A 22347-nucleotide genomic window follows, 5' to 3' on the forward strand; every position below is an offset into this window, starting at 1 on the left:
GATCTGAATGTGGCCCTCCTGACCCCCACCGAGCTTGCAGCTCGAAGACAGAGAAATGAGAGATGTAGATCACTCCTGGGACCTTCATCACCATCAGTGATGTATCACAGATGTGAGAAACGCTATTCGCTCAGACAGCCATTCAAACCATACCCAAATGACAATATAGAAGAGATACAGTTGCCATCGATCAAACACGTTGACTGACTATAACCTTGAGAAGCTGATGATGTCACTACTGACATCAAGACGTAGATGCATTAGACATGAAGCATATAGCCATCCATGCACAAAGCTAACTAACACTTTAGTTTATTGCTGTTGGACACGAAACAAATGCTTATGACTCATAGTAGTTGGATGACTGACACACTTACACCAGTATATCCTTTGCTAAGCAGAAACAGCAAGATGCCAAGAATAAGTACAACTAGCTTGCACATGCCTAATTGTGACTAGCATGGGCGGCCATAAAAACAAAGATGGTAGCTATAGGTGCATTGAGGTGAATGGGGCAAGCAAGACGAACTTCAAATACATGGAGAGAATGGTAGCCTGATTCAGCTAAAGGCAGATGGACAGAGCTTCCAGCACAGACAGGGTGCACCTCCTTGACAAAGATAAGCAGAGATGGAAAGTGTCCGGTTTACCAAGGCAACAAGGCACCTGCAAATAATGTAGACTAAAATCCTCATATTTACAGACAGGAGAGCTCTATTTCGTGGTCCACACACACGTGACCTGGAAGAATAAGACAGTGCCTATTTATTCGAGGTAGACAGAGGAAAATCTGTTCCCATTGAACCAAAGGTGGAAAGATACAAGTATTACACAGGTTCAAAGCCTGTGGTCGCACGGCCTAGGCGATCAGAGATGGCAACTTATTGGGAACACACAGCACCTTCGTGATCGTTCCCATAGCCTTGAATAGGTGCACTCAGCCTGGTAGCTGTCCAAGGTCCCAAGGCTGAGAAGAACTGTCCTGCCCACTCCCTAGCTCCTTTCACGTTAGGGTACACTAAGCTGCATGAACCACTTAATTTCAGGCTAGCCTGCAACATTGTATTTGTTACATTTAGAGGTGTCCTAGGAGGAACCACCAGATATGGCAATCCAATAACCAGACTAACCCCTATGGATTACATATATAATTTTGCTTGGCTAACCAATCCCCATCCCTGATAGGTTTTTGGGATGTAACTGGTTTTTATGATGTCACTGGCCTTTAAAACGCAGTAAGCCACGTTTGGAGGACGAGAGCTTTGGAAACAACATGCTGTGATCCCTGTCATTTTGATCTGTAAGAAAGACAGTAAACTTTGCCCTATGGTTGAGTCTTCCATTCTTGCAGTGGGGATTTTGTCGGGCCCAAGTACTGTCTTGCTGGTAATCGGGGTGACTGCTAAGAGCACCCTGCGGCTCCTATACACCATCTCTCCTGCCCCCACATTCCACATACTCTGTTACCAGATTCCATCTTCTTGACATCATCACTCTCTCACTTTTTGTCCCACTTTGTCTCTCGCTCTCTCTGTCCTGCTTTGCCTCAATCTCCCCGTTTCTCTTTCTTCTTTAGCTCCATATCCCTCTCTTTCTCTCCCTCCACCCTTTACTTTTCTTTGTGACTGTTGTGTGCTGCCTGGAATTGGGGGTGTAGCCTACATCCCTTTAGGACAGGGCTGAAGTGTACCATGCACCTGTCTGTAAAGACGACATTTAAAAGCATTCCAAAAGCAAAACTGGCCAATGGGGTTCGGGCATGTTCCTAAATCTGTCTTTGTTTACAGTGTGTACTTCTGGTTGTTAGAACAATATATATCCTTTAGCCGTCTCAATGGGTTGTAGGTGAAAGGATCGGAAAAAAAGGATCGAATGCCCTTTTTTTCAAAACCAAAAGGACCGAAAAAAAGGTTCGAATTATTTTAAAATGTATTTATGTATTTTTTATGGGGGGTTCCTCCCCCAACCCGCCGTTTTCTTTTTAACATTTTTTTTATGCATACCAAACTAAAAAAAAATATAAAGAAATAAATAAAAAACCATTCGATCCTTTTTTTTGAGTCCTTTTGGTGTCAAACAAAAGGCATTCGATCCTTTTGTTTTAGATGCTTTGGCTGGACACCGTCTCAATGCCCTAGAAAGCTGCCAAGTGTGGATGTTTCCTCAACAATATAAAGTCACACTGCCCCTCCATGTTACCTGTTCAAAAAACACCATCCTGAGGCTTGCCAGCACTGCCCCCTATTCAGGTGTGCTCAAAGAAAATTATAGCAACAATAATCATCTCTAAGTCATTCTTCCACCCAACCTAAGCAGCAACACATTTTTAAACATTTCTTCACCACTGAAACAACAGATGTTATGTTAAATGTCTTTCATACTATGTCAATCACCACCATAGTGGTCTTACGATAGCAAAACATTGTTCCATAAATAGGGGAAGTCTGACCCCGCCAGAGCAAGAGGGGTAAGAGGTTAAACAAAACAATAGAGACAGAAATAATGATGTGAAGAGATACACTTAGACGTAAGGGGATGAGCACAATGGGGAAGAGGTGGTGCCATTATCTGCATGTCTGAGTATTGTGCAATGTTGGATGATTCTTCACAGAAACAATTTTTTCCCACAAAGGTAGTTTTCCAAAACTTCAGAGAGAGATGTTTAGGAAATGAGTGACGCCTGTGTGTGTGATGGACCCAAGAAGTGGTTGGAAGTTCCCCATTAATAATAGAAGAACTGAACGAACATCACCCCAAGACACTTATGTCTACACTAAAAGCCCCTTAGCACCACACCACCCCAATAAAGATGTGGCAACTTAAACTCCACTCAACCACCTTTCATATCCCTGGGCCAGTCGCCACAGACAATCACGTGCAATTCACATCAGCAACCAGAAGCCGACATTAAAAACTGCTCCAGATGACTTGCAAAATACCTTAAATTTACACACCGCACAGATCCCTACCTTTTCAGATCTGCACATATTAACACTGAAATAAAACAACCTTGCCCTGTCACTTACACTTCTGCATTAGTGCACGACCTCACCTCTTGCGCTTGCGAATGCTGAAGTGTCAAAACACCATAGAATGGGTACATTTGGGCTATACGAGACATAATACCAGCATAATTACAACACCAATAGTTTCTCATTCTACTATGAGGTAGAGGTCTGCTTGTCCAAGCTACTCTAGTGACTGGCAGCATCAGGGGAGAAAATAAATGTTGATTCTGCTGCGATCAGTCCAATATAGTAGAATATCTAGTGCTCTGACTGACTGGTGAGACCCAGTCAGGCATCCAGCTGCCAAATAAAGTGATAGGTGGCAAGGTATGCTCAGTGCTACACTGATGCAAGCCTGGGCAAGAGCCTGTGGGTCAAAGCTAGCCGAGGCAAGGCTAGGCAACAACCTGTGGGTCAAGGCTAGCCGAGGCAAGGCTAGGCAACAACCTGTGGGCCTGCTAGCCGAGGCAAGTCTAGGCAACAGCCTGTGGGCCCGCTAACATGGGCAAGTCTAGGCAACAACCTGTGGGCCCGCTAACATGGGCAAGTCTAGGCAACAGTCTGTGTGCCCACTAGCAGAGGCATGTCTAGGCAACAGCCTGTGGGCCCGCTAACATGGGCAAGTCTAGGCAACAGTCTGTGTGCCCACTAGCAGAGGCATGTCTAGGCAACAGCCTGTGGGCCCGCTAACATGGGCAAGTCTAGGCAACAGTCTGTGTGCCCACTAGCAGAGGCAAGTCTAGGCAACAGTCTGTGTGCCCACTAGCAGAGGCATGTCTAGGCACCAGCCTTTGGGCCCGCTAACATGGGCAAGTCTAGGCAACAGCTTGTGGGTCCGCTTGCAGAGTCAACCTGTGGGTCCGCTAGCAAAGGAGCACAAGGGGGCATTATTATTATCCTAAACCATCAAATCCGCTTCATTGTAATGGAGGCTTTTTATGAATCCCTTCTAGTTTCGCCTAATGTTTGTAATGTTTGCAGATAAGACACAGTGAAATTAAATTATTTGCACAGGATCACAGACGTTGGTAAAGTAGTGAAGGCAAGATTGTAACCTGCTCTGTTATTTAGGCACTTGACCATATACTTCAGGACTCTAGTTAGTACACATAATTATGTTTTGGCTTGTAACACCTACAATAATGCTGTCTTATCTTGGGCTTTTTCCTATATATAACATATTCCAAAGTCACTTCGCTAAACCCATAGAAAGCAGATTGGCACACAGGAACTAGGTACTTCCCACTATCCCACTAATGACCCCCCAGACCTCCTTGTTCGCTTTTTCTCACAGAGCCATGAGCAGCAAGGCCAGCAATATTGGCAGAAGGGCACTATACAGACCACTTATTTTACATTACAGAGAATGCTTACAAATCACATAAAATTCATTGTAGACCACTGTTAAGCCAAATGAGAATTTGTGTAGCTTTTTCTGAATCCTGAATGGACGACTAAGGGCGCCATGTTCGTTCTTATGCGAATCAGAAAAAAGTGGCAGTCAGTGTGCTACTGACGTTTTTTTCCGATCTCCCATATTTTGCTACATATTTATGACAACGTTGCGGGGGCAGGGCTGCCATAACATCTCCCCCCTCCACCATCACATGTAGGTGCATTAACGAGAGCATGGATTTTCATGCTGGCTTTATTGTAATGGTTTCCTATGGAATCTGCCTGAAATAACTACTTGGGAAAAGAAGGTGGACTCCATAGGAAGCCATTGTAAATTCTACCTCAAGGTGTAATTTGCACGCAGCATTTTCAATTTTCCAATAATGCGAAGGAAAGCTGAAGAGTAAAGGCCAGCTCCCCTCTGTTTTACTCTGCACTTTTCCACCAGTAGTGGAAAGGAGGAAATCTTAACGGGTGGGCATTTTGCACAAAGGTGCAAATACAGCCAGTCCCCTCTGGTGTAATTTCATGGAAATAAAAATTACCCGTTAGAATTTCAAGAGGGCAAAGTATTGCAAGTGTGAGCAGTCTCCTCTGTTTTGTTGTTTTGTACCACATTAAGTTCAGCACTTAGACAAATGAACCAGCTTAAGGGAAACTACAAGTCCTAGAATTCCTAACAAAAAAAGGAGTGAATGGCTTTCTCATGCACGATCACAGGAAACCTGAGAGCTCTCTATTCTCAAAAAAGATAAGCTTTTTTGTGTGTAAACATAGCAGCTGTCACGGGTATACACAAGGGCCTCATTACACGGTAGGCGCTAAGGGTTTACCGGTACCGGTATTTTACCGGTACCGGTAAACCCTTACCGCCTTACTACGAGGTCCCTTTGCAGGTTGGAGAATTTAACGCCTGCTTTTTGCAGGCGTTAAAAACCAACCCGTAAAGGGACCAGGGAGCTAATTACGGTACTGCAATTTTCGGTGCCGTAATTAGCACCTTCCCCATTCCCATTATGCCCTATGGGGCAAAAATGGGAATGGGGAAGGGCAATGGGGGAAGGGGGAATTACCGCCCCACCAACCTTGGAATAGGGCGGTAATTCCCCTTTCCACCAAGGCGGTGCCGGTATTTTACCGGCATGGACCCAGGTGCTAATAGCATCTTGGTCCACCGCCGTCCGTGTAATGAGGCCCTAAGTTTTACAAAAGGTGATTTTCGTTTTGACTCACTCTGTCTTAAAAGAAGGCTCATATTTTTCTCCTGCAGCCTTTCAAATAGAAATGCCCCATCACCGTTTCCCTCATCTAAATAGTCCAAACGTAAGAAAAGGCTGTGCTGATAAGAGATGGGTGGTAACTGGGTAATTGACGGACCTTTATTCAGGTGCTGCCGCTGTCCTTCTGCGTGTCCATATGAAAGCTCTGAAGGCAGAGAGGTAGGAAAGAGGCTGTGCGAGGGCTACATGTGAGCCCAAATAAAAGATACCCCTGGAGAGCCGCTAGTGCCACAGACTATGGCCGTGTGAGAATGTGGGGAGTTCTCTGCCGCAGCATTTCGGAAAGCTGCTTTCTTAATCTTGTAGACAGTTGCAATCAGTCAGTGGCACTGGCGTCTCTAGAAATCTATATATATATATATATATATATATATATATATATATATATATATATTGTGTTTGTTGTGCATTTGGTTAACAAAAACCTTACACATAATGAGTAACAAACATTGATCATAAAATTCATCAGAAGTATATAGAAACATATAAAACACATAAAACTCATATAAGTACATTCAAAAATCATATCTACAAAATTCTACTTCATAAAAAGATACCTAAAAAAGTTAATTTAGATATTCTGCAAGGTGCTATAATATAACCATCATAGCTTTTTTTCCATATATATAGAAGGCGGATGTGGTAATAACAACCAATTCTGCACAATATATCTTATTCCAAAATTGATCAGGATTGATCAAATCCGTATTTGCATTCTAAGGAACCATGGCCTTTCTCATATCCTTTAGGCAGGTTCCCACAAGCTGTAAGTATATGTCTTATGTTTCTATGTCAATCTGGCATAATCTGCAAGGTCGTTCCATATAGGGGGTACCCGTCCACCTACCGATATATTCTTTAGTAGCGATATTAAATCTTAAACATGCAACAAAACGTTTTATTCGCAGACTACCTGCTTTGATTAAGTAGCTCTGAGGGAAATTAAAACAGAAACATCGAGTTGCGAATGTGACATCATTTCTTGTGTGATGCAGGTGGCAGAGGCTGGAATGTATGGTCCATGTTATGGTTTTCATGTCCTTAGCCACTGTGGAAGAGGTAACCAAGCCCTATTTCAGACAAATAATCAATCACAGTTGCCTGTATTTCTGAAAGGTGGGGGCAAGAAGATTGTTTCAAATATTGAAGAGCTATGAGACCTAACAATCTATTATGGTGACTATAAGTCAAATAAAACGAAAGAACACATTTCCCTTGCTGTAGTAACCATAATGATCTAAGGCATGGGAGCCCAAACGCCAGCTGCAGCGCCTGCACCGGCACAGACGAGGGTACTCCGATAATTGAACAAAGTAATTTGCCCTCCAAACACTCCAACCATGTCATTTGGGATACTAGGCACCATGATCTAATTGAGTCCTCATGGCAACACCAAGATTCGTATAGTTGTTTACAATTTCCAGAGGGACTTCATTAAGTTTCCAGACAAACGTGTTCTTAGTACTGATAGTATGACCAACTATTAAGACCTTGGTCTTAGCCACATTGATTTTTTTGATTATTTTCTTTAGACTATAGGGGTCTGGTCAAGTAACACAGTATCTACCATCTGCGTATCCAAGGCAGAGAACATGTTCACCCCCCACTTTGGGAGGGAAGTTACGCACTTCTCTCAGAGCCTTGGCCATATCTGATACATAAAGGTTACATATCTAATGTTGAATTCTTTGAAGATAGAACGACATGTCCTAAAGTAGAAAGCTAGCAAGGTAGCTCAGCAGGTTGAGGGAGTGTTGCTGAATGTTATTTGCTTAGAGCTGGCTGTAAATCTGCATTATTTGGCCGGAGAGCAGTCTGGTTGGACTGAACATGTGCTAATATTCAGGGCAGGGGTGAGGTAATCTTTGTCACCAGGGTTTAAATGAAAGGTTGACACCCATGAACACATTGATAGTTTCCCAATAACTGCTGTCAGCACAATGGAAGCATTCCTTTTCTATGTAGCAGTTTGGCAAGCAAATACATCTTTAGAGGTACGCCCATGCTCAAACTCAATGGCAGGGACACACAAAGCACAGGGGAGGGGTAGCCCCCTGTGCCTCCTCCTAGGGACGCCCATGGTCAGTGGTGCTTGTGGATAGCGAGGCTGTGCCGCATAACTCCATTTCCTCGGGTTGAATGTGCAGCCGAGGCGTTTGCTTTATTTCTATTCCTGTGCTATGTTGCCTCAGTAGAGTTGGTGTCCCACCGTCAGTGCCGTGACAACATTAACGAGAGTGAGGTGCATGCACGCCCACCTTTTGGATTGCCTGGGGGGGGGGGGGATTTCGTCACCAATGCGAGAATGAATTTTCCCCATCGGTCTGCGTTGGGATTAGGGATTAGGGATATTTTAGGCGGTCGAAAGTAAAACAGCATTTTTGAATTCGGAAGTCTCGCGCCTAAATCGGTGAGGCTTGGCATGTATGGAAGCAGAGTGGGACTACTACTGGGACGTGGGGTGGTGCCAACGCTTTGCTTGAGAGGGCCTGAAACCTTCCCACATGGTGGAGGTTGCAGGCAGAAGTCAGCACTCTGCCGTGTCACTCAGCCCGGGCCTCAGATGGGAAAGGGTTGTCGCTGCGAGAGCCTGTCCAATTTCTCACCTGGGAGAGGTGAGGATTTACGTTTAAACAATGATTAATGACTGGCAGCAGTAGCAAACACACAGAGGCAGATAACGAAAGGCCTGCCCAGGTGATATCGTTATACTCCTATGATGAAGCCAAAGGTTAAACTGCTGAGCTCAGCTTTTAGATGTCCTAGTAATTACCATCTCTTTGGGAAACTAAATAGCTGCTAGATTAAGATGCATCCAATGAGTGAAAGGAAGGCATAATAGCTATTTCTCTCTGTCACACGGTTGCGTGTCTATTTATAGACTACAAACTGCTCACCTGTTCTACTGCTGGACCCCAATTGCTCGCCTTTTCGCCCCCTATTATTCCCTATGAGCAGTTGTTGCGTATTGCTCGATCATAAGCGCTCAAAATAATCAACTGCTCGCCCGCTCCCAAAAATAAATCCCCCCACCCAGGGCTTTAAGTGGCCTAAGAAATTGAGAGGGGGCCCTCATTTTGGAGCAATGCTTGCGGGATGGGAGTGGCCTAAAAAGGTACACAAACCATAGTAAGATTCGCAAACAAATATATTAATGCATGTAAGCATTTATATATTTGTATGCGTACCTTACTATGGTGGGTGTAGTATGCAAGCCATCTTTTATAAACATAGAAATATGTTACATATTTCTATGTTTATAAAAGATGGCTTGAAAAGTACACAAACCATAGTAAGGTACGCACACAAATATATAAATTAAAGCATTAAATGTGTACTTTTCAAGCCATCTTTTATAAACATAGAAATTAACACAGAGTCCCCAGGTTCACCGAGGGTCAAAGACGCCACGGTGACCTTGAAGGGGCGGTGAAACAAAAGGACAGTCACTTCCTCTTGTGACCCCTAGCGCAAGGGGTCATAAGTGGAAACTGTAGCTGGCTGGTACTTCTGTCAACTTGCCTGACTCAAAAATGGCGAGTGTATCTTCTGTCATGGCTGCGGCCGCAGCAGGCTAATGTGTCCTGCCAATGTTGTGGTGGTACCGGGGGCCCCGACAGGGCGCCGATTCAGCCCACTTTTTGGAGACTGCTGGGATCCGGCCCCACTTGGCCCCAGCCCACTTAAAGCACTGCCTCCACCTCCAGTTCTGCCCCTTTATTTTACCTGTTTCCCAATACCCTCACGCATTCCCTGTTCTCTACCTTTCAGGGGGATCCCCCAAACCACCCTTTCCTACCCTCCAATCGCAACACCTGGACTCCACATTCCACCATGGGTGCCTGCTCATCACTAAGTGGTTGAACAGTTGGAGAGGTCAACCTATTAAAAGGGTCTACCAGTCCAAACTGGCAACCAAATAATGAAGAACAACTGGAGGGGCAACATGTTAAGGTCATGCAAAAGACTTGGTACCGTGTCACACTTCCCTTCTCGCAGCGTCATTTTGTAGGTGCGGTTCTTTCCCCCTCGTTTGTCCATTTCTTCGCAATGGTGGAGCTTGATTAGAATTGATTTCATGGGTGCGGTGGGCGCATGGAAATCAGGAATTCACCCGGGCTTGTGCCTTTCACCGACTGCATGCAGAGAATACAAGGCGGTCTGAGTCATGCACACAGCAGAGATTTGCATGGGTGGAATGGTCATTGCCTAACAGTTCGGGCTGTGCTCTTTCTATTTCTATTAAAGGTAGGGCTAAGACTGACTTGCACAAGGCGAGTCCCCTTCCAGAAAAAGTGCAGATGGGCTGAGAAACAATTGTATGATAGGTTGCCCATAGCAGAACTCTTCCATCCATCACATTTTGGTGTCTCCTGCTCACTGCGACAAAGGTCTGTGCAGTCCAAAAAGGTAAAAAGAAGCCTGGGTGTTGCTGTGTAAAGGGGATGTGGTCTGGCAGTTCAGGCTGGATTCTCTCACTTCTGGCAACACCAATTGACTTCAGTATAGCTATTTTCTTTCTGTAATGGCACAGCTAGGCTACAAATAATGGTTTGAAACTGTTATGGGAAGTGTGATTGTTCCAAGAGACTTTTTATGTACGTGTGTTAGTTGAAAATGTTGGGCCGAAAGGGAGTTCCAGTGATCGCTTTTATTGCGGGGATTGTTAATCAGGATTCAGTGCTTTAATAAATCAGTTTAATGTGAAGATGTTTTCCTTCTGGCCTATGTGGGTGCTGACCTATAGGCTTATTATTTTTCTTGCAACATTAATAAAAGAGAATTTAAAAAGAAATCCCAATAGTTTGGAGGGATGTTCCTAGTGATGCCAGTGGTTATAATTAATTCAAAACCTTACATCCATCACCTTTTGGTTTTAGGAATTCTAACCTCCAAAGAATACAGGTGTTGGGGGCATTGACCAGTCAATTAAATATGTCTTCCTCAATGTTCTTTTAGGGTTTGCCAGGTGCTCAGGGCAGCGTGGGACTTCCAGGACCTACCGGTCCTCCCGGTGCCGTGGTAAGTACATCCCACTTGATATTATTAATCTTTTTCCATCTTTTAGCTTCGCAGTTTCCATTCTAATTGTCTTGTGCAGGGGCGTTGCTAGGGGGGGGCTAAGGGGGCTATAGCCCTGATCTTTTGGTTGTAGCCCCAGATAGAATCTCAGGAGCTACACCCAAAAGGCTAGCTAACCCCCAGTCCCAACAGTTCCGACATCAGCGTAGCCCCGGGTCTTTTCCAGACCTAGCAACACCCCTCTCTTCTGATGGTTATCCTATGTTCCTTGCAGTGCTCTTGAAATCGCAGGGTTGCCTGGCATCATTTTTGTTTAGTGTAATAATTGGTTTTCTTGTATGCTGCGCTTGCCCGAGTTCATATTGTGACTTTTAGGTTTCTTTTATATTTTAATGATGTTTTACATACCAACGGAAGATGTCCACCGCGCTCCTGAAACCACCCTGCGTAGGTCCTGATTGGACCAGGTGTGGTCTGATGGCCAATCCATGCATTGATTTTAAGCAGCAGCACTTTCTCTCTTGCTTGAGGTCAGAGACAGAGCACACCCTTGTGTATTGAACCCTCTGGCTGTATTCTTGTATACTGTCTTGGTTGTTATCCTAAGATCCTTGCAGTCTAATCACACTCATTCAATCATGTTGCCCCAGCTACAAGAGGCCACTCAATGCATAAGTGCATTACAAGTTTGTGTAACATGATATAGGCTAGGCCACACATACCAGAGTATGCATCATTCACTATATCCCTGGTACTGTTGATATTGTAGGTATCCCTGTGGGTATGTAGAATAGCTGGAATTTATGTTTTACTTGCTTCGAAAATTATAATTGTGTTATAGGGAAACACTACTTCATATATATGATTGTCACCCAAAGACAGGCAGCTCTCAGGCAGGCAGACAACTGTGTGGCCCTCGTAAGCGATCATCAGGCTGTCATAGTATGAAATGCTTGTGTTGGATTATTTGGGTATGTTTAGCAAACACCACCAATGTTATCTTAGGTTTAAAAAAGCATTTAAAAAAACTTCTATAGCAAATGTGACAGTAGACTAGGCTATGTCAGCTAAGCCACATATGCCACAGCGCCACCCAGTGTCCATCCCTGGAAGATCACTTCCAGTGCAGAGCCACTGAGCAATTCATTGGGGGTCATTACGACCCTGGCGCTAAGGGGTTAACGGCGCTGTAAAAGGCTGCGGCGCCGTCTGGACTCTGATAGGGTGAAATGGCATATGATGAGGGACACACAGCTTATAGGGGTTGTTTGGTTATATACCCACCGATTCACTGCCCATGCCATGCTAATCCCCATGGCCATTCCTACCCAGTTCCTACCCTTCCCAGCCCAAAACATCTCCTTTTAGGATCTTTTTGACCTCGCTTTAATCAAGCCTTATAATCAAATTTGCACTCGAAGTGCCTGCCAGTGTTTTATCAAAGCAGTCTTCTAAGAGTTAATGGGCCTCATTACGAGCATGGCGGTATGGTAACAACGGTGCCGGTAGAGCACCGGCACCGTTTCTACCACACCGTCATGCTCCGAGTTGTGCTCGCGGGTGCCTTCAATACCGCCAGGCGAGCCCTGGCGGAATGGAAGGCACCCGAGAGCACAACTCGTGAATGCACCGGCACGGCTATGAACGGTGCCGGTGCATCCATGCTCCCCATCCACATTCCGCCCTATAGGCATTAATTGCCAGGCATTGCTATTAAATGCCCAGGTACTCAAACTATTTTGCACCTGCTACCATCGATGGCCAGTTAATACCACTAAGGCAGTTCCTGGCAAGTGATTTTCACTTGCTTACACACAAGCCCAAACTGTTGGCATTTCCAGTGCTTATTTTGCTTACATTTGGTTATGTTAATTGTAATAGTTGATTGGGTTTTCACCAAAACAAGTGAAGATGCCGAGTTTGCCAGTACACCAACTACTAATTCAAGTATGGCACCAATCTATCCTGAAGGTTTTGCTTAGTGCGTAGGCCAGGTGTCCTATTAGCACCTGGCAGGGGGTTGGGGAGAGATAGCCAATCAGGTGGCTAGGAACATGGGCAGAACTGCAGGTGAAAGCCTGCGTTCCATCTCACCTGACGGCCGCCTTCCCCGCCGCGATCTTCCCCCCACCCTCTGTACCATTTTGTTGTTGTTTTTCTCCTCCCACCTCTCACTTACCGTATATCTGCGACAGCGGCACTCCCCGCCGCCCTTCCTCTCCGCTTCTGCACGCCACCATGGAAAGCGAAGAGGGTCTGTGCATGGAGCCCCGCTTCCCTTTCCATGGTGGCCATCTTGGAAAAGTATTTCCCTTCGTACAACGGACTCCACATGCGCCCCGTTGTATGAAGGAAAATACTTTTTTAGCACCCCAGGATACCGCTTTGGAAACACGGGGTGCTAATAGGCTTAATCCCCCATTCCAAGGGGCACAGGGGTAACGACCCGGTGCCCGCATTATCTGGCCTCGCTTTGCTCGTGCCGATAACTGGGGCTGCCAGCCCATTACCGCTCGTTCCAGCCCTTGGAACGGGGGTTAACGTCATATTGAGATTTGGTATTTTTGTCACCACCCTAAATCTATGTCTCCTTTACAGAAATTTGCGTATACTTTAAGAAATATTCAGCATGGGCTGTAGATTTCCTTTGAAACGTTTTGTGTAGTGTTGTCAACAGGTGCAAAAGTTACAAGCCTCTCAACATTGCCTTTTCAACCAACACAACAGAATTCCTATCACTGATTTCCTGTAACCATACACCCATCCAACCCCTCCTCTTAAAGTCACTAGTATTGCCTATCAGTATTGTATATGGATTGCTGCTGTAAAGCTGCAACTGATGATGGAATAGGGGCAACACGCTGGTCTTGGAAGCAAGTCCACGCAGAGCAACAGAGAATCGAATCCTGGATCTGTGCTTAGAAACTGAACTCAGTTATGGAATCATGCGCGTTATAAAAAAAAACATTAAATAAATAAAATGAGATAGGATAGCCAATGATCTGTTCTGCAATGACACCTCTTATTTTTTTCTCCTCCAGGGACCACAAGGACCCCCAGGAATCTCAGGGCACGCGGTAAGTTCTTCAGTTTCATTACAACCCATAAACCTGCCTAATAAACCTGGTGTTTCAGTACCCGGCCAGGGCAGTACAGTATATAATTGGCTATTATCTGTACAAACTGTAAATTCTCCAGTTTGTATATATAAATGATTGTTGTGTGCAAGGAATGAAACAATGGGCCTCATTACGACCTTGGCGATAGCCATGCCGCTGAAATCGCGTCCGGGTTCCCAGAATGGGGAATTACCGGGCCATTCCGAGTTTGGAGGGCCCGGTAATTCCTCCCTCCAGGAACCCGGGCCCGGACCTTCCCCATTCCCATTTCAGCCCCCATAGGGCTGAATGGGAATGGGAGAGGGAGCAAACAACGGGCCGATTACGAGTGGCCCGTTGTTTGCTCCCTCTTCCCCTCGTGGGACCCGTGAACAACGCCTTGTTTTACTAGGCGTCCTAACCGGGTCCCGCGAGGGGACCTCGTAATGTGCCGGAACGGGTTTAACGGGTCCGCCTCCTTTTGCGGAGCCCGTTAATCCGTTCCGCCAGGGTCGTAATGAGGCCCAATGGGGCTCATTACGAATTTGGCAGTGCAGAGAAAAAGTGTAGGTAATTTAATTTACCTCAATTTTTCCTGCACTGCCAAAAATACAATTTTGGCAGTATTACCTCAGGTGGAATTACCAGATTTTTGGAGGTAAAGTGGAGGAGTTACCTCAAGCTTCAAGCCAGAGGTAACTCCTCCATTCTACCTCTGGAGTTAATACCACCAATATTCCCCAATGGGGATTTACACCACCAAACCAGCACTTGTTATCCGGTGGCATTACTGCAGGAGGCAATACCTCCAGTGGTAATACCGCCTGACCAACTGGCAGCATTGGTAGTTCCGTTTGGTGGTATACCGGCAGATTTACCAACAGAATACCGCCAAGCTTGTAATGAGCCCTAATGTATGTTGCATGAGAGAACGATGGTGGTTGACAGGAGGAGGACTGTGGTATCTTAGGTTAGGTATTCCCTTTGAGCAATAGGGAACCAAGCTAATAGGCTAACGCCATCCAGGGAGCAATTTGGGCATGAGAATGAGGTGTAGCTTGCCAGGGGATTGTGACGCCTTCTCGGACCAGATCCCGAAAAATAGACTTTCTTAGTGTTGCTGGAGAGCAGTAGCACTAGACAGAGGTCATGGCCCTTAATCAAAGTCAGGAACTTGCAGATAGTGGAGACATGACTCCCTTTTATAAGATCGTGGGCTGAGGATTTGTTTTCCTGGATAGGTTTGTGGAGTAAAATGGGGTTCCACTAAATGTGGTATTGAAAAAGGTCTGATTAGTAGACATTATGGGGGGACAGATTGAAACTGTCTCCTCTCTTTGCCTTCACATATATTGGGCCTCATTACACGGTATGCGGTAACCATGGCGCTCTTAGCGCCATGGTTGCCACCGGTATTTTACCGTGTCCGCCTTGGTGGATGGCGGAATTACCGGCCTACTCCAAGGTGAGCGGGGCCGGTAATTCCCCATTCACCAAGGCACTTCCCCATTCCCATTTTTGCCCCCGCAGGGCTCAATGGGAATTGGGAAGGAGGTCTTTACGGTACTGCAAATTGCGGTACCGTAATTAGCACCAAGGTCCCTTTGCGGGCCCGTTCCTTAACGGCTGGTAAAACCAGCCGTTGAGGTCAGGTCCGGCAAAGGGACCTCGTAGTAAGGCAGTAAGGGTTTACCGGTACCGTTGCCCTTACCGGTACCGGGAAATTCTTACCGCATACCGTGTAATGAGGCCCACTGTCTTTTAACATGAAATAAGAAATTGTATAAAGAGAAATGCAGAAAAGTGCATGTGTGTAACCTTGAAGATAGATGGGGAGAAATACTAGTGTCGGGGTGATCTCCCGGGGGCCGGCAGAGCCGTCCGTGGATCTCCGAGGCTGGGGAGGCCCCAACAACTCCCACGTCCCAAAAGGAGTATGAGGCACACACAAGAGCAAAGTAATTACTGCTGTTTATTATAGTAACAGCAGGGATTGTTCTCAGCCCGTATGCATCCGGGGAGACGCTCTCTCGTTCTTAGTGGGGCTCGCAGGCCCTTTTTACCGTAGTATGACGCTCTACTCGCGTCACCTGGAAAAAACGTAACAAAACCTATCGCCACTTCGGGTTGGCTCCCCGACTGGTAGGGTTAGTATAGATGCCTATATGGAGGAATATTAGTGGATAAGGACGGGTCAGGTGGCACACTTGGGATGTCCCTAACACTTGCTACAACAGATTGGTTACATGGGGACCTTGGTGATTGGCTAACTGAAATGGCCTCAGTGAGGAGCCCCTTGTACTTTGATTGGTTCCCTCGTGAGCCCCCAAGCCTGGGACCATTGCTGTTCCCAGCTTGCGAGGTACCTGGTGTTGGCAACATTGTGCAACTATGTGTTAGTGGCGGACAATGGACAGGTCTTTGCTAGTGGCTGATGATAATGCCTTTCCCATCGGTGTAGGTGTCCAACTTGTCTCTTCATTGTTGCAACCTGTGTCCCAGGCGTGGGACCACGGCGGCTTTATGTCTCGTGAGCTTGGCATCTTGTCAGTTTGGCTTGGTCACGTGTGGAGAGACCGTAGCTGGAGTACAATTATGATCATTTGATTTGTTTTTAGGCCCAGAGGGGTCACTTGGCGGCGGCAGGTGTAACCTTGGCACTGAGAGCTCGGCATGTGGGTTGCAACATTGCGGCCTTGGCTGTGGGCTCTCGCTGGGACTCGTTCTGCATTATCAGCGCATTGCTTTTCATCTCAAGAGGTTTTTCGTCTTAGAGGCTCCTGCCTGAAGACTCTTGTTTGCGGCCTACTCGATCCTAGTTTTCTGGGAGGCGGTATATGATCCATAACATGGGTGCCGCAGGGCGCCAGAGTGTCACAAGTAGCAGTGGATATATATGATGGCATCTCTATGGGGACAGGTTAGCATGAAGTGTCTGCAAGCGTATACATGAGCTCCTCAGGCATCTTGCGGCTCTGCGGTGCTGTAGGAGGCCTATGTGAAAAATAACAACGATGCATGTCCGTGGGTGTGTCAGTCCGCTACGTCATAGCACTGAGTATGTTCTTCCTGTAGGTTGGTGTATGAGTGACCAGTGTGCATGGTGGCACCTGTGTTCTTGTCTGTTGGCTATGTCGTCATGGCATCTCTAACGATGTTGATACTCCGTGGCTGTTGTTTTGGTCGATCTGGTCCATGTCGCAGGCGTCGGCTTGACCAGGGCATGGTAGTGGGCATGTTCCTTGTGCATGTGGGCCACGGACACATGGTACCTTGTCATCTGGTAAGGAGGTGAGCGGGTCAAACTCCCATTTTCCCACTTCAGTCCCCCCTCTGGTTGACTTGTCAACCACAAATTTATCCGCTCTCTTGTCTCCACGTGGTCTTCATACTTTTGTTATTCCTCCTAAGTGTCCATACTGGTTCACATGATCTTCAAATGACCAGTACATATACACACACCCACCGTCGGGTTTACAGTAGACCAACTTTCCAACATATGTCTTCGGGTTCCTTGGGTTCTCTACCTTCACAGATGGTGGGTGCAAGTCTGTTTCCAATATTTGCTTGCACAATCTCTCCCGTTCCTTTATTATTATATCTGTGTGTTTGTCGTCTTCTGCTGGCATCAGGGCGTGCATGCCGATCATTTCCATCATTTCATCAGTTGTCTGTGCTCTCCGAGCTTTCCACAACCTTAATCCTAAAAGGGCAGTCATACCCAATATTATGCACCCAGCTATTATTTTAAGACCATCTGACAACCATGATGGCATCCACGACCACAAGTAGGAAAACGAACTGCCATCCTTCTTCACTCCCTTAGCTTCATCTTCCATCTTGGCGTGCATCTTGGCAAGTTGTGATACTGCCTCAGTAAGCGTACCGTTGTCTGCGTCATTGGCAGGTATGAATGTGCAGCATGATTTTCCAATTTTCTGCACAAACTCCTCCTTCCATTGCAGTAAGGAGATCCAGCACATGCCTATTCTGGAGTGCTACCATTCGTACTGCCCTCAATTCTTCTTTTATGGAATTGAATCCATTGACGGTGGAGTTTATTGTCATCATTAGCTCCCATCTTGTGATCTGGAGCCATTTTGCATTTGCATACACCTGCAGTCCTGGATGTATTATTGATGAGAAGAACATTGCCGCTCTGCTAAACAGTCTGTCCTGGTGGAATGTCACTGAGGGCTGTTTCCGATCTTCCCCACAGGTAGTTTCCCGTCAGTGGTTCTCCTTGTCTTTTCACTCTTGACAACATATCTGTGCCGTTATTTTCTTTTCCTCCTCCAATCTTCACAGATCTTTTCTTCCTCTTATTCCCTTCGTCCATCTTAGGGAAGTTCCCCAAATTGACATGTTTCTGTGATACCACTAAGGATGGTACATTTATGTATACCATTGTGCATAGTCCATTCCAAGATGGCGGCAAGCTGTGGTATGCCTTATCTCCGCAGGCCCAATAGTGGTCCATTAAAACCGCTGCACCGGCACCCTCCTTAGTTATCGTTACTATCCTTTTGCAATTGTTGTTTCTTCCAACATGGACGTCTCCGTTGTGTTGATAACATAGTGTTGGTGCAGTGAGTGGGAGTATTGTTACAGGGTCTTCATCCTTCTCTAACCACGTCACCAGTCCAGTACTCTTGATCCATCCATTGTAACACTTGTTGTTTTCTTCATCTATTTTCGCCATATTTGGTTTTGTCAGTGTTACCGTGTATACTTTCCCATATATTAGCAACAGTGGTCTTTCCCAGCATCCCATTAATCCAGCAACTTCACTTGCGCGCCCTTCACATGGTAGGTAATTCAACATTACTTCCTTCGTCTCTCCTTTGTCTGGCCCATCCGTCACGTACTGGAGCCCTTCTGTTAGTTGCCAGTAGTGATTGTACATGGGGAGTGTCTTGATGAAGTTATTTTCATACGGGTATGTGTCCCTTGTCTTCCACTGCATCATTGCCATTCTCCCTTGGAAACGTCCTTTTGTCTGGAACAGGGCCAAGTATATCAGGCACTCTACTGATGTTGCTGGTACTTCAGTAGCCACAAATGTTCTGGAGGCGCTCATGGCACATGGGATCAATGAGCACACCTAGCAGTTGTCCTTTGTTGTCCGCTTACCAATTTTGGACATGTGCTGATACCACATGTTGTTTGAGACGTGTGCGGACTCTGTAAGATATGTGTCAACCCCATTACTGTCAACAGATGTGCTACGTTTAACCCTCTTGCCGTTTACTCTTGTACCACCTGACACTGTACCTGTTGCAGCCGTGGTGGGAGTTCATTAGTAGGGGTGCAGCCATAACATGAGAAGCATAGTGTGTCTGCCAGACAGTGGCAGCAAGTAGACCAGTGATAAACAACAATCCTATCATTTTTATTACAATAGCTTATATCACTGGCATTTTCCTCTTACCTTTGCTGCGGTCCTGCAGCTTATTATTTTTGGTGATATAGATGCCCGCCTGAAAATTTCTAAAAATAAGCATTAATTTTGTTAGTTTTGTTTATTCAAGCTCTCCCTGTCAAGTAATCGTTTAATGCCCAAGCAAAAAGCTATTCCCACGCGTATCTTAGCGACCTATCTCTCAGGGCTGGTAAGTCCTCGTGGAGATGTGGGAATTATTGCTCTATGGCCAAAATGAACGTGTTGTAATACACACGTATTTTTCTCTTCTTTAAATATTTTGGTCTTTTGATAGCGTGTACAAATTGGTGTGACAGTGCTTCAGGGGTGTCGTTGTCCGTGGGCAGCATTTACCCTTGGGCAAAACGCAGCGTTAGTTACTCCACTTTTCTTTATACGTAAACAGTTATGCACGGTACCTGCATGTGCCAGACAAAAAGAGAAGGAGAACATGCACGTGTCTACAAGTGTGGTGCAATATGACATTTTGTTAGACAATGGGCCTCATTACACGTTAGGCGGTAAGGGTTTACCGGTACCGGTAAGGGTACCGGTACCGGTAAACCCTTACCGCCTTACTGCGAGTTCCCTTTGCAGGACCCGACTTTAACGGCTGGTTTTACCAGCCGTTAAAGTAGGGTGCCGCAAAGGGACCTCGGAGCTAATTACGGTACCGCATTTTGCGGTACCGTAATTAGCACCTTCCCCATTCCCATTATGCCCTATGGGGGCAAAAATGGTAATGGGGAAGGGCCTTGGTGAATGGGGAATTACCGCCCCGCTCACCTTGGAGTAGGGCGGTAATTCCGCCATCCACCAAGGCGGACACGGTAAAATACCTGCGGCAACCATGGCGCTAATAGCGCCATGGTTACCGCCTACCGTGTAATGAGGCCCACTGTCCTTTATTTAGGTAGTGGTAGGGGCGGGGCTTGCCTGAGCTGTGGCCGGCAGGGAGTGGGCAGTGTCTTTCTTACTCTGGGATCTCGTGACCATGGGGTGGCCTATGGGCGATTGTCCATTTGTGTCCTTGGAGTTTGTTAGGGCTTGGGAGGGGTCAGGGGCTTTGTTGCCATTGTCGTTTGTTGCTGCTGCATTGGCCCTGTCGTCGACGCAAGGGCGGGTCTGATCTTTGTAGGGCTTGATGTCATGCAGGTGAGTCCATACTTGTTTATCCCGGAGCTTTACTACTCTAGGAGCTACTTTCTCGATCTGGTGGGGCCCAGTAAACCTTGGGCTATTCCACTTCCTGTTAAAATTCCAGAGGAGGACGTGATCCCCCTTTCTTACTGTCCACTGTGCTGCTTGTACCTGTTCTTCAATTGCTCTTTCTTCTTGTTGGGTGTTCTTCGACCCACCCGCGTCTTCTCGAGCTGTTGAGAGTTACGCCACTAGTAATAAAGGAAGAGACGTATTCGTACATTTCATCACCAAAAACAGTTTGAACTGAGTGGTGATATGTTATAGCCCTTGATGGTGGTGTCAGTGGGAGGTGCATTTGGTGTCCGGTCACCACCTCGTGGGGTGTGAGGTGGTGATCCGATCCTGTCCTGTTCCTTAACTCAAATAGGGCTAAGGGGAGACAGTAGAGCCAGCTCTTGTTGGTTGATTGCTGTATTTTTGCTATCTCTTCTTTTAGAAGGCCGTTGAGGTGTTCACACGCCATTCGCCTGTGGGTGGTATGCACATGCAAACTTGTGCTTCATACCAAGGAGAGCAGTTATGTGTTGGAACATTTCACTGGCAAAATGTGGGCGATTGTCTGACCGCAATACTTCGCACACGCCCCACCTTGGGAACACCTCCCTCACCAGGAGCTGCTTTAAAGGCGTCTGCATGGAGCATGGACCGGCTTCGATCCACCTTCAAAATGGGCATACTACCACAATCATGTATCTGTATCCTTGACATACATTGATCATGTCAACGTAGTCAATGTGGAGGTGCAGGAAGGGTCCTTCCGGCTGGGGTATAATACATTTGATCACTTGCAGCGTGTGACCGGCCGTACATTTTTGGCAAGTGAGACAATTGCTAATGAAATTTGCAACATGTGAATTTAGCTCGGGACAGAACCATCCCTCTTTTATTCGTGCTGCAATCACCTCTTTTCCTGTGTGTGCGGGATGATGTATTTGGGCCAGGGCTGTTTTCAATAGGGCTAGCGGCATCACTATTTTGCCTGTATAGTTTTGTTGCCATAATGCGTCTGTGGGGGACATTGTGCATCCCCTTTTGACCCATAGCTCATTCTCTGCCATGGGTGCTGCTGCCTGTAAATCCATTATTTCATTATCAGGGATATGAGTGGACCCATGCTTCATCAGCATCTGTCTTGCCCCCACCCTCCCCTTATCTTTTTCTTTTTCTGGGGGGATCCAAATCTCCCCGTAATACGAAGCATGTTTAGCATGTGCGTCTGCTGTTTCATTACCTTTGGAAATGAGATCATCCCCGCTTTTATGGGCCTGACACTTCACCAATGCTACTTCTTTGGGATCTTCTATCACTTCAATTAGTTCAGCAAGTAGTAGGGCATGTTGCACTGGGGTGCCGTCTGCCCTTCTGAACCCTCTTCGCTGCCACTTAATTAATCCAGAATGTACAGTTGATGTGACGTATGTACTGTCAGAATATATAGTTACTCTTTTGTCATTGCTTTCTTTTAGTGCTAAAATTAGGGCCACTAACTCTGCTGCCTGGGCACAGTAGTGTTGTGGTAACTGAACACACCTCATTGGGACATATGTCCAATCCTCTGTTAATCTTACCACTGCTGCTCCTGTTCTGCGTATCTCATCACTCTGGTCAATTGTTGAGTACCCATCAATGTACAGTATTTCTCCCCCCTCTAGAGCGTTTTCCTCAACCTTCCTTGTGCTAGAGTATGTGTCAATAGCTTGTGTGCAGTCATGAGCTTGGTTGCCATCTTCTACTACCTCTGCTACAAATCTCACTGGGTTCACGTTGATGCACCTTACAATTGTTAACTCAGGCCATGACAAGATAACTTTGTACCCCGATGTCCTTTGAGTGGTCAGGGTTGATTTTGGTTTGTTCAGTATTGCAAAAAGGGCATGCTCCACATAGTGTTGTTGGGCAGCCCATTGTTATTGATGATG

At 46.2% G+C, this 22347-nt stretch overlaps 1 protein-coding gene across 1 annotated transcript in view; it reads left to right on the top strand.

Moving 5' to 3' along the window:
- COL7A1 (collagen type VII alpha 1 chain) overlaps positions 1-22347 on the top strand; it is a 782081-nt gene that overhangs the window by 602733 nt on the left and 157001 nt on the right. Inside the window, exons 89-90 of the mRNA XM_069646196.1 lie at positions 10643-10705; positions 13747-13782. Of these exons, the coding sequence (XP_069502297.1) occupies positions 10643-10705; positions 13747-13782 (99 nt within the window). The remainder of the gene's footprint in view (positions 1-10642; positions 10706-13746; positions 13783-22347) is intronic.

The sequence above is a fragment of the Ambystoma mexicanum genome, chromosome 2p, assembly GCF_040938575.1.
Source record: "Ambystoma mexicanum isolate Mex_15411 chromosome 2p, UKY_AmexF1_1, whole genome shotgun sequence".
Lineage (NCBI taxonomy): Eukaryota > Metazoa > Chordata > Amphibia > Caudata > Ambystomatidae > Ambystoma > Ambystoma mexicanum.